Raw genomic sequence first — 11,900 nt, 5'->3', positions numbered from 1 at the left:
GTAGGGAACAATGACTGATCATTGTAGTGGGACCATCTCCCCTGCTCTTGCAATTCCTGAGTTTTATGACCTCGAGGGCAGCCTCAGGCCTTGAGTTATTCCGACCCATTCCCAAAGGGAACCTGAGGGACCTTAGCATGGGCGGCTGAGTTGACCCCGTCCTAGGACCATCGGAGTCCATGCTCTGGGAGTGGGCAGGGACCTGGCGGCTTCTGAGTAGAGGAGGGCTTTGGGTGGCCCAGTGCGTGGACGCTTACTTCAGCCCTGTGGGACTTCCCTGACCTCGCGGGCACAGGGGCGGGGCCGTCGAGGGGGACGGGCTGCGGGAGGGGTTTAGACTTCCGCCCCCAGCCCGGAACCTTTCTTCTCCGGCCCTGGCAGGTTCCGGGAGCCTCAGCTCGTGGGTGCCGGAAGTGGAGGCGGTTGGTGGGGTTGGCGGGGCTCAGCGACGCTGCGCGGGCGGCGGTTTCCGAACTGCGGGTGGACTGAGTGTAGTGACCAGCGTCCCGCTGTCTCGCCCCGTGGCGGGTGGGCGAGGGTGCGTGGTGCGCGGCGGCGGCGGAAAGAACGCGGTGCGGGCGGGGCGCCCGCCGCTGGGCCCATGGCCTCCTGCGCGAGCATCGACATCGAGGACGCCACGCAGCACCTGCGGGACATCCTCAAGCTGGACCGGCCCGCGGGCGGTGAGCGGGGGTTGCGGGGGTGGGCCCCAGGCGAGCTGACAAAAGGGCGGCGCGCGTCTGAACCGCCCTTGGGGCCCACAGCTCCCTTAGGACTAGCTCTGGATCCTCCCGGTGGGTAAGGGTGGACGGAGATTGACTGTGCCCCTCGAAGGGCGCAGACCCCTGTGTGTGACCCCTCCCTATCTTGTCCTCAGGCTGTTCTGCCTCGTCCTTCAGCGTCTCGGTTGAAGGTGAGGCCCCTTCCCTGAGTCCGCTGGGGCCCTCTGGTTTCCTGGCCCCGAGGTCTCTAGTGTTCCTGGGACTGGCCTAGCTCCTCTTCCCTTTCGCCATGGTTCAGAGGCCTGGTCTGGGCTCCGTATATGGAATTCTGGGCCCAGGCTTAAGCGCGATGCTGAAGAGCCGCCGGTCCCTCTCCATAACTTGCCCTTCTCTCTGGAATAAAGACTCCAGGCCTCCCGTTCTGAAACTGATTTCCAGGAGGAAGGTGTCCAGTCTCAATTCCGTGTTCTTTCTGGGATGAAGGCAAATCACAGACCGCACCACCCTGACTGAATTATGCTACAAATATCTGCAAGCCCTAATTGGTTCCCATTCATTCATGTTTCGCTTTGACTCTTAATGATACCTCAGAACTAGTCTTGCCCCCAAAGATTCCCCAAGACACAGCTAACAGGGTTGTAATATACCGTTGTCATTGAAAGAAAGGAGTGTCTCGATACTGTGATGGGCATGGGAAGGGTGGAGGCTGGTGAGTGCGGAGTGCAGGTCTGAGAGGGGAGACTGGGCTAGGTCTTGTAATGTGAACAGGGGCTTGGGTGTCAGGAAAGGCACCCAAGCCACCTATGTAGAAGCCACCTATTAGGAAGAGGAAATAGCACGTGTGCAGGCACTAGTTTACTGACAGGTTTAGGGATCTCTGAAGTGGCCGGTGATGATGCTGTGGGTGTACAGTGGAGAATTGATGTTTCCTCAGCTCTTGTTCTTACACCTGCTGGGAGGCCCAGACTGGCTGCTTCTGGAAGCAGGCACTGGTGCTCACTAGGGGTGGATTCAACTAACCCCTACTTTCAGAAAATCCATCTGCTGCCTGAGACCACTCGGCCCTTTGTCCCAGGCCTGGAGTGCATGCCCTCTTTACTCATGAGTTGGGCGTGGACCTCTCCTGCTGCTCAGCTGCTTTGTAGACTAGACTCCGCAGAGATTTGGTAGAGCCTGGCATGGCCAACCATGTACAGCCTGGGCCTGCTTTTTGGTTGTCCTCATGGTACCCTTCATGGAAGGGAGAGTTGTCAGCTTGTCCCTGAGCAGCTAAAGTGGCTCTGATCCGAATGAAGTGGCCTAGGGGCTTTCCTTATAACTCCTTTGTTTATTGATTGGCACATGATTCCCTTGTTTGCCAAGCAGCTCTTTCTTGTCTCCTCTCACTGGACGACCAGGTCAGAACTCAGACTGTTGAGGGCTGGGCACGGTGGCTCACGCCTGTAATCCCAGCACTTTGGGAGGCCGAGGTAGGTGGATTGCTTGAGGCCAGGAGTTTGAGACCAGCCTGGCCAACATGGTTTCTTAACATGGTGAAACCTCGTCTCTACTAAAAATATAAAAATTAGGTGAGCTGTAATCCCAGCTGCTTGGGAGGCTGATGCAGGAGAATCCCTTGAACCCAGGGGGTAGAGGTTGCAGTGAGCCAAGATGGCGCCAAAATAATTCAAAGACTGTTGTGACTGGAAACTTGCTATGTTCTGAATGTGGAGCCCTAGGCTCCTTGCCACCTGGGGATGTTGGAAGTGGTGTGTGAGCCTATGAGAGTGTTTGAAACCCAGCCAGTTGCAAAGAACTGAAATGCTGTCTTTCCTTACTCCACACTCTGCCCCATAGTTTCTCTCCTTTTGGTCCAGCTCCTTTATGTCCCTGCCTTCTGTGTTTACTTGCCCAAGATAGCTTCTTCTGAGCCATTTCTGTGTGGGGCAGCCCCTTCCACATCTTACCAGTGCCCTTCCATGCCTTAGGAGCCCATCTTCTCTCCAAACTCTGACACTATGTTGGTCTAGGCCTTGATCTCTCTCACCCAGATTCTCAACCATTCTGCATGCTATCTTAGAGTAATCATCCCACTGGCCAGAACTGACCATGTCACCTTCCCTTTTGAAACTCTTTATGGTTCTCACGACCCACAGGGAGAGTCTAAGTGCCACAGCATCATACCTGATGCCTCTGTAGCTTTGTTTTCCCTCCATCTTTCCTGTGTTTGTGTGTTCCAATCACACTAACTGCTGTATAAAGTCTTTCCTGACCCTTCCTATGCCCTCACTCAGAGTCCACAGAGTTCTTCTGTAGTGACCCAGACCTGAGTATTCACTGCTCTCAAAGGGTCCTTGATGGCTTGTACCCCTGCCCCAAGCAGAAGAGCCTGATGCTCATCCTTGGTCCTGCCTACATTAGTGTTTATGGAACGAGAGATGAACACAGGGCCCTCCTCCTCATAGACATGCTTTGCTCAGTTGAGTGTTCTTAGAGCACCTCATAGTTCTTGAAGGAAACTCTGAAAGGGGAGAGGCTTGTGGGCAGGTCGAGCAACCTTATCAGAGTGATCCTCTTTGTCCCCAGGCCCCAGTGCAGAGAGCCCACGGCCATCCAGTGCCTACAATGGGGACCTCAATGGACTTCTGGTCCCAGACCCTCTCTGCTCAGGTGATGGTACCTCAACAAACAAGACTGGTCTTCGGACCATGCCACCCATTAACCTGCAAGAGAAGCAGGTCATGTGAGTACCTAGGAGACGACAGTAGTGGTGATGGTGTGTTTGGGGTGTCTGCTAGCAGAAGGCATGAGATGGGGAGTGAGCAGGGCCAGCAGCCTCTGCTGCTTCCTCTTTAGATGACCTGGGGTGGAGCTTGAGCTTGCACTAGGATGAGAGGCAAGGACAAGCTCAAGGGTTTGGCCTGGATACCTGGTTTAGAATGAAAGTAGGCTCATTCCCAAGGAAGGAGGTGAGCAAGTGGAGCTGTGGGTCTGGGGCCAGTGGACCAGGCAAAGCTGACATTGGACTAGATACCTTCACCAGTCTGGCTATGTCCTCGCTTCCTCCCAACCCTGCCCATTGAGCCTTTGGGTGAACAAGAGACAAAGTTTTTGCACTCTTCCCCACAGCTGTCTCTCAGGAGATGATAGCTCCACCTGCGTTGGGATTTTGGCCAAGGAGGTGGAGATTGTGGCCAGCAGTGACTCTAGCATTTCAAGCAAGGCCCGGGGAAGCAACAAGGTAGGTACTAGGATGCTGTGGCATATATAATGTATGGGGGCACACCCAGCCTTTCCAGTCTCCCTCATGCTGCCAGTTCCTATGGGGACCACCTTGACACTTTCCCAGTTTCAGGAAGCCAGGGCTGGGTGCCAAGCCTCTGTGGGAGTCTGGCTCCAGGAGGTAACAGTGGGTAGCTGGACTTGCATCTGTGTCCTCTCCCATCCCCAGGGATGTTGGGGGCCACCTAGGCTCTGGGGAAATTCCATGACTTTTCTCACCCTGGGTTCTCAGGTGAAAATTCAGCCTGTCGCCAAGTATGACTGGGAGCAGAAGTACTACTATGGCAACCTGATTGCTGTGTCTAACTCCTTCTTGGCCTATGCCATTCGGGGTGAGTAAAGACAGTGAGGAGGAAGGAATGTTTTCCTGGACGTCCCACAGAGCCAGTTCCGACATCAGGCCACTCAGGCCTTAGGGGTACAATGGAAGGTTTGTCCATGCTGCCTCTTGGGGAGCTGGGTGGGAAAACCAAGCTTGAGACTATGGTGGTGGCAGGGAGATAGGCAGGGGCAGTGCTTCTCTGCTACTGCCTGTGCCTGAATACGTATTCATGGTCCACTGCTCTCCTGATTCCAGCTGCCAACAATGGCTCTGCCATGGTGCGGGTGATCAGTGTCAGCACTTCGGAGCGGACCTTGCTCAAGGGCTTCACAGGCAGTGTGGCTGATCTGGCTTTCGCGCACCTCAACTCTCCACAGCTGGCCTGCCTGGATGAGGCAGGCAACCTGTTCGTGTGGCGCTTGGCTCTGGTTAATGGCAAAATTCAGTATCCATTCCTTCCTGTGGGTGGTGGGACTGAAGAAGGGTGGGCGGAGCTGGGGTGTCACGCCTCTTCATTCACCTGTGTAGCCCTTAACACCCTGCTCAGAGAAGAGATCTTGGTCCATATCCGGCAGCCAGAGGGCACGCCACTGAACCACTTTCGCAGGATCATCTGGTGCCCCTTCATCCCTGAGGAGAGCGAGGACTGCTGTGAGGAGAGCAGCCCAACAGTGGCCCTGCTGCATGAAGACCGGGTGAGGGGGCTGACATGGCGAAGAGGCGCCAGAGAAGCCATAGCGTGGGGTTAGGCTGCACACTCACCTCCCTGTGCCTTCCAGGCTGAGGTGTGGGACCTGGACATGCTCCGCTCCAGCCACAGCACCTGGCCTGTGGATGTCAGCCAGATCAAGCAGGGCTTCATTGTGGTAAAAGGTCATAGCACGGTAAGCCTGTGACTGCCTGCCTCCCCTCCCCTCCCCCCTTCCTCATATCCATCTTCTGTTCCCTATATCCACAGCTGCCCGGGCAGCTTTACTAGCATTCTGCCCATGGGGACTCTGAGCTCAAAGTGGCCCTCACCTGTGCAGCTTTCTCCTTACCTGGCAGCACCCTGCAGGTCTGGCCTTCTCTAGGAACCCTGTTCATTTAGTGAGTCACACAAGCATGCCAGTCCCACCATGAGTCAGCTCAGCTCATTACCGTCCTCACTTGGGAGGGGCTCGTTCTCACCTCTAGTCAGCAAAGCTTTTTGGGTTCTTTCTAGTGCCTCAGTGAAGGAGCCCTCTCTCCTGATGGGACTGTGCTGGCTACTGCGAGCCATGATGGCTATGTCAAGTTCTGGCAGATCTACATTGAGGGGCAAGATGAGCCAAGGTAAGGCAGGGCCTCAGGGACCAGGATCCTCCCGAGGTAGCCCACTCACTTAGGCCCCTCATCTGCCTACCTGCAGGTGTCTGCACGAGTGGAAGCCTCATGATGGGCGGCCCCTCTCCTGCCTCCTGTTCTGTGACAACCATAAGAAACAAGACCCTGAGTGAGTGAGTGGGCAGCCTAGTGGGTGGTGGGCTGGGCCATGGCTCCCAGCAGGGGGCCCAGCCAGCCACTCACTGCCTTGTTGCCTTGCAGTGTCCCTTTCTGGAGGTTCCTTATTACTGGTGCTGACCAGAACCGAGAGCTAAAGATGTGGTGTACAGTATCCTGGACCTGCCTGCAGACTATTCGGTAAGCAGTGGCTGGAAGGCTGGGGGACTGGGCAGGGGCGGCAGGGTTGGGAATGTGGCTTCCTTCAGTTCTCAGGCTCATTCACTCTGCTTTGTGGCTCTCTAGCTTCTCCCCAGATATCTTCAGCTCAGTGAGTGTGCCCCCTAGCCTCAAGGTTTGCTTGGACCTCTCAGCAGAATACCTGATTCTCAGCGATGTGCAACGGAAGGTAGGCTGCCATGGGGTACCCTGGGCAGAGTTGGGATTATAGAGGAAGGCCAGGGGGCAGGTGGCGCATCACAGCCCTTAGCCTCTGAGCTCAGCTAGGAACGTTCTGCCTGTGCAGGTCCTGTATGTGATGGAGCTGCTGCAAAACCAGGAGGAGGGCCATGCCTGCTTCAGCTCCATCTCGGAGTTCCTGCTCACCCACCCTGTGCTGAGCTTCGGTATCCAGGTTGTGAGTCGCTGCCGGCTACGGCACACTGAGGTGCTGCCTGCCGAAGAGGAAAATGACAACTTGGGTGCTGGTGAGCTGCCTCAGGGTCAGAGTTATGTGTCCATATATCTAGGGGGTTGTGGAGGCACAGAGAGGGCCAGGGGCTTCATCATCCACCCTGTCCTTTCAGATGGTACCCATGGAACCGGTGCCATGGAGTCTGCGGCCGGTGTGCTCATCAAGCTCTTTTGTGTGCATACTAAGTGAGTGTTAGGGGAGGCCCACCAGTGTCCTGTCTGTGTCTGTCTCCACTCTACTGACCCTCGCCCTTGGAGCACTTTATTCTCCCCCTTCTTTTCCTGCAGGGCACTGCAAGATGTGCAGATCCGTTTCCAGCCACAGCTGAACCCTGATGTGGTGGCCCCACTGCCCACCCACACTGCCCATGAGGACTTTAGTGAGTAGGGCGTGAGAGGGAGGTAGGGTAAGTTGGACTGACCAGAGTCTGAGATCTAACTCAAGTGGCAACTTGCCCTGCAGCATTTGGAGAGTCTCGGCCCGAACTGGGCTCCGAGGGCCTGGGGTCAGCCGCTCACAGCTCCCAGCCTGACCTCCGACGAATCGTGGAGCTGCCTGCACCCGCCGACTTCCTCAGCCTGAGCAGTGAGACCAAGCCCAAGTTGATGACACCTGACGCCTTCATGACACCTAGCGCCTCCTTGCAGCAGGTACTCTCCCAGGGTAGGGGGACCTGGGAATGCCTCAGTCACAGGCCACAGGTCTTATTCCCTGCATCTCCCCAGATCACTGCCTCTCCCAGCAGCAGCAGCAGCGGTAGCAGCAGCAGCAGCAGCAGTAGCAGCAGCTCCCTTACAGCTGTGTCTGCCATGAGCAGCACCTCAGCTGTGGACCCCTCCTTGACCAGGTGAGGCAAGGGTCAGAGGTGGAGGATGGCAGGGGCTGGTACCAGATGATGCCAAGCTCTGGCTGCTGACACCTCAGCCTTCCCTCACCAGGCCACCTGAGGAGTTGACCTTGAGCCCCAAGCTGCAGCTGGATGGCAGCCTGACAATGAGCAGCAGTGGCAGCCTTCAGGCAAGCCCGCGCGGCCTCCTGCCTGGCCTGCTCCCAGCCCCAGCTGACAAACTGACTCCCAAGGGGTCGGGCCAGGTGCGTGAATGGGTGTGTATGTGTGTGTGTGTGTGTATGTGTGTGTGTGTGTGTGTGTGAAGTGTGGGGAGCAGGTGGGCGGCAGCAGGGAAGGTGGGTGGTGGGCTCCTCCCAGCCCCCTGCTGCTGATCCTGCTCTACCCAACATGGTCCATGTTTCCCTGAGGTCATTTCACCCTCCTGTGTTTCCTGGTGGGTGTCTCCTCAGCCTCCCTGTCCCCACCTCCTCTTCTTGGCTGTGGCCTCATTTCTGAGGCCCCACTTCCTTGCTGCCCTGTCTCTCATTACTACTAATACTAATGCCTCGTCTCTGTGCCCCCCATCCCTGCCTCACTTCCTGCCACTTAAGCCCCCATCTTTGGCCCACCTCAGGTGCCTACTGCCGCCTCTGCACTGTCCCTGGAGCTGCAGGAAGTGGAGCCCCTGGGGCTACCCCAAGCCTCCCCTAGCCGCACCCGTTCCCCTGATGTCATCTCCTCAGCTTCCACTGCCCTGTCCCAGGACATCCCTGAGATTGCGTCTGAGGCCCTGTCCCGTGGTTTTGGCTCCTCTGCACCAGAGGGCCTTGAGCCAGACAGTATGGCTTCAGCCGCCTCGGCACTGCACCTGCTGTCCCCACGGCCCCGGCCAGGGCCCGAGCTCGGCCCCCAGCTTGGCCTTGATGGAGGCCCTGGGGACGGAGATCGGCATAGTACCCCCTCCCTCCTGGAGGCAGCCTTGACCCAGGAGGCCTCGACTCCTGACAGTCAGGTTTGGCCCACGGCACCTGACATTACTCGTGAGACCTGCAGCAACCTGGCAGAAAGGTGAGGAGCTTGGGAGGGGAAAAGTGTGCTAGCAGGAGGGGCTTCAGATAGATTCACCCACTGCTGAGTTGGCCTGTCCTCCCAGCCCCAGGAATGGCCTTCAGGAAAAGCACAAGAGCCTGGCCTTCCACCGACCACCATATCACCTGCTGCAGCAACGTGACAGCCAGGATGCCAGTGCTGAACAAAGGTGGGAGCCGCTCTACACCATTGCCCTCATGGGGGGATGGGCAGCAAGTGGGCAGGGGCTTACTCCTCCTTCCCCTTCCCACAGTGACCATGATGATGAGGTGGCCAGCCTTGCCTCTGCTTCAGGAGGCTTTGGCACCAAAGTTCCTGCTCCACGGCTGCCTGCCAAGGACTGGAAGACCAAGGGATCCCCTCGAACCTCACCCAAGCTCAAGAGGAAAAGCAAGAAGGATGATGGGTAGGGAGGAATCCTAGGGAGGGAGAGGGTGGTCTCCAGGCTGCCTGACGTAGCCTGAGGTGCTTCTCACCTATGGCAGGGATGCAGCCATGGGATCCCGGCTCACAGAGCACCAGGTAAGTGAATGAGCCCACTTTGTACTTGTGGAACTTCACCCTGCGGGGGTGGAGAAGGGCTCTGGGCCATTCCCTGGTCTGGTGTGTGGGGATGGGTAGGGCAGGCATCTTGTGACTGTCAGTACTACTGACAGGTGGCAGAGCCCCCTGAGGACTGGCCAGCACTAATTTGGCAACAGCAGAGAGAGCTGGCAGAGCTGCGGCACAGCCAAGAAGAGCTGCTGCAGCGTCTGTGTACTCAACTCGAAGGCCTGCAGAGCACAGTCACAGGCCACGTAGAACGTGCCCTTGAGACCCGGCATGAGCAGGAACGTATCCTTGAGGCTGGTAGCACAACATGGCATAGGGACGGGGGCAGCATTCTTGGCCTGGGAAGGAGTACACGACCTGCTCCAGGCCTGTTCCTTAGCTATGGCACAGAGCGGCGGCTGGAGCGAGCACTGGCTGAGGGGCAGCAGCGGGGAGGGCAGCTGCAGGAGCAGCTGACACAACAGTTGTCCCAAGCACTGTCTTCAGCTGTAGCTGGGCGGCTAGAGCGCAGCATACGGGATGAGATCAAGAAGACAGTCCCTCCATGTGAGTTTTGCATGCAGACTCCCTTTGGGTGGTTCAGGTGGGAGTGGGGTACCTGTCAAGCTTCTTATGGCTCCACCTCACCCTCTTCCTCTCTCACAGGTGTCTCAAGGAGTCTGGAGCCTATGGCAGGCCAACTGAGCAACTCAGTGGCTACCAAGCTCACAGCTGTGGAGGGCAGCATGAAAGAGAACATCTCCAAGCTGCTCAAGTCCAAGGTGCTATAGGGCCCAAGATGTGGGTGGAGGTGGTGGTTCCTGGGCCTAGTCAGGCCAGGCTGGGCTCAGGCTTTCAACTTGGCCCCTCCCTCTAACCCCAGAACTTGACTGATGCCATCGCCCGAGCAGCTGCAGACACATTACAGGGGCCGATGCAGGCTGCCTACCGGGAAGCCTTCCAGAGTGTGGTGCTGCCGGCCTTTGAGAAGAGCTGCCAGGCCATGTTCCAGCAAATCAATGATAGCTTCCGGCTGGGGACACAGGAATGTGAGTGGGGTCATATGGCCCAAGGTGGGAGGGGTTATCCTCTTTTCTACTGTTCCCCTTATAGTCCCTGTGGTCACCCCTCAGACTTGCAGCAGCTAGAAAGCCACATGAAGAGCCGGAAGGCACGAGAACAGGAGGCCAGGGAGCCTGTGCTGGCCCAGCTGCGGGGCCTGGTCAGCACACTGCAGAGTGCCACTGAGCAGATGGCAGCCACCGTGGCCAGCAGTGTTCGGGCTGAGGTGCAGCACCAGCTGCATGTGGCTGTGGGCAGGTGTGTGGGCAGAGTACTGGGCAAGGTGGTGGGCTTGAGAAAGGCCAGACTAGGCTCCCTGTCCACTTCACCTCACTCACTTCCCTTTGCAGCCTGCAGGAGTCCATTTTAGCACAGGTACAGCGCATCGTTAAGGGTGAGGTGAGTGTGGCGCTCAAGGAGCAGCAGGCCGCCGTCACCTCCAGCATCATGCAGGCCATGCGCTCAGCTGCTGGCACACCTGTCCCCTCTGCCCACCTTGACTGCCAGGCCCAGCAAGCCCATATCCTGCAGCTGCTGCAGCAGGGCCACCTCAATCAGGCCTTCCAGCAGGTACGATAGGCATTAGGCCCTGGTAAGGGTCACATGTCTTGACAAGGCCCACACACCATACATTGTACTCCACCCATCACCTTTGCACCTTCTGGCCCCAGCAGACTGTTCTTGGTTCCCTTTGGCCTCCAGGCCATTGTCCCTGCTGCTTCCTCTTCCTGGACCCCTTTCTTCCCACCTAGCCCACCTTGCTTTACAACCACCCTTCTCAGGAACCATTTCCCAATCCCCTAGGGTAACTACACAGCTCTACGGGGCTCTCTCTGAGTTCCTCTGGAGCTCTCACTAGCCCACCCTGTGGTCATCCTCCCCCAGGCCACACAGTTCAGACAAGCAGACATTCCATCCTGATATTTGCTATAAACACTGGTGCTTTTTTCTCCTCCAGGCGCTGACAGCTGCTGACCTGAACCTGGTGCTGTATGTGTGTGAAACTGTGGACCCAGCCCAGGTTTTTGGGCAGCCACCCTGCCCACTCTCCCAGCCTGTGCTCCTTTCCCTCATCCAGCAGCTGGCATCTGACCTTGGCACTCGAACTGACCTCAAGCTCAGGTAAGTGGGGGCAGCCAGGGATAGGGAGATGAGCTGGGGAGTGGGGCAGTGGGAGGGAGCAGTTTGAAGCTGACGCCCACTTCTGCCTGAATCCTCTCCCTAATTTTCTCCACCAATCCTTTCTGCCTTCACCCAGAGGGTTCCCTCTGGGCCTCGGTGCCACCAGGGGGCGCTCCTGTCTGCTAATGCCCACCTGTAGCCTGTCCTTTCCCCCGTCCCCAGCTACCTGGAAGAGGCCGTGATGCACCTGGACCACAGTGACCCCATCACTCGGGACCACATGGGCTCCGTTATGGCCCAGGTGCGCCAAAAGCTTTTTCAGTTCCTGCAGGCTGAGCCACACAACTCACTTGGCAAAGCAGCCCGGCGTCTCAGCCTCATGCTGCATGGCCTCGTGACCCCCAGCCTCCCTTAGCTGCTAAGCCTGCCTTGCCCAGGGGTGGGATGGCACTGAAGGCCAGCAGACAGGCCTAGGCTGAGGCAGGGTCACGGCTGGCCTTTACCTGTTCAGGCCCCCATCTCTGGGGTGTTTGGGGGTCAGGGAGCAGGGAGCACTGGCCGTGGTCTACAGGGTGTGGTAGTCAGAAGGTTTAGGCTGGGCCCAGGGCAGGTATTGTGCCTGCTCGGGTTCTGCCATGCTTGGAGCATGACCCTGAGATCGTGACACCACTTGAGTGGAATTTTCCATGTTCCTTTTTACCTCTAATTTGGATCTTTTTGTTTTTGAAAAACATTGAGAAATTCAATTAAATCTTTTGGAATAAAATGGAGTATGTGTGTGCTTTTGCTTTGTCTTTGGTGTGACTC

The 11,900-nt window shown here is 57.3% G+C and overlaps 1 protein-coding gene across 1 annotated transcript; it reads left to right on the top strand.

The window, feature by feature from the left end:
- Positions 1-395: 395 nt before the first annotated feature.
- EDC4 (enhancer of mRNA decapping 4) lies at positions 396-11,859 on the top strand. The gene is made up of 29 exons (XM_030795135.1): positions 396-683; positions 3,288-3,444; positions 3,831-3,942; positions 4,216-4,315; positions 4,561-4,750; positions 4,853-5,000; positions 5,085-5,189; positions 5,510-5,619; positions 5,696-5,779; positions 5,872-5,967; positions 6,073-6,175; positions 6,293-6,473; positions 6,573-6,645; positions 6,748-6,839; positions 6,923-7,110; positions 7,186-7,307; positions 7,399-7,552; positions 7,924-8,357; positions 8,443-8,547; positions 8,632-8,784; positions 8,864-8,900; positions 9,035-9,212; positions 9,321-9,476; positions 9,576-9,691; positions 9,793-9,958; positions 10,043-10,229; positions 10,322-10,541; positions 10,930-11,093; positions 11,316-11,859. Exons 1-29 carry the CDS (start codon positions 602-604, stop codon positions 11,506-11,508), a joined length of 4,206 nt encoding a protein of 1,401 aa, XP_030650995.1. The 5' UTR covers positions 396-601; the 3' UTR covers positions 11,509-11,859.
- Positions 11,860-11,900: the final 41 nt, after the last annotated feature.

Source organism: Nomascus leucogenys, chromosome 2, assembly GCF_006542625.1.
Source record: "Nomascus leucogenys isolate Asia chromosome 2, Asia_NLE_v1, whole genome shotgun sequence".
Taxonomy (NCBI): domain Eukaryota; kingdom Metazoa; phylum Chordata; class Mammalia; order Primates; family Hylobatidae; genus Nomascus; species Nomascus leucogenys.
The sequence above is the reverse complement of the archived record's forward strand: the minus strand, read 5'-3'. Positions and strand labels throughout refer to the sequence as shown.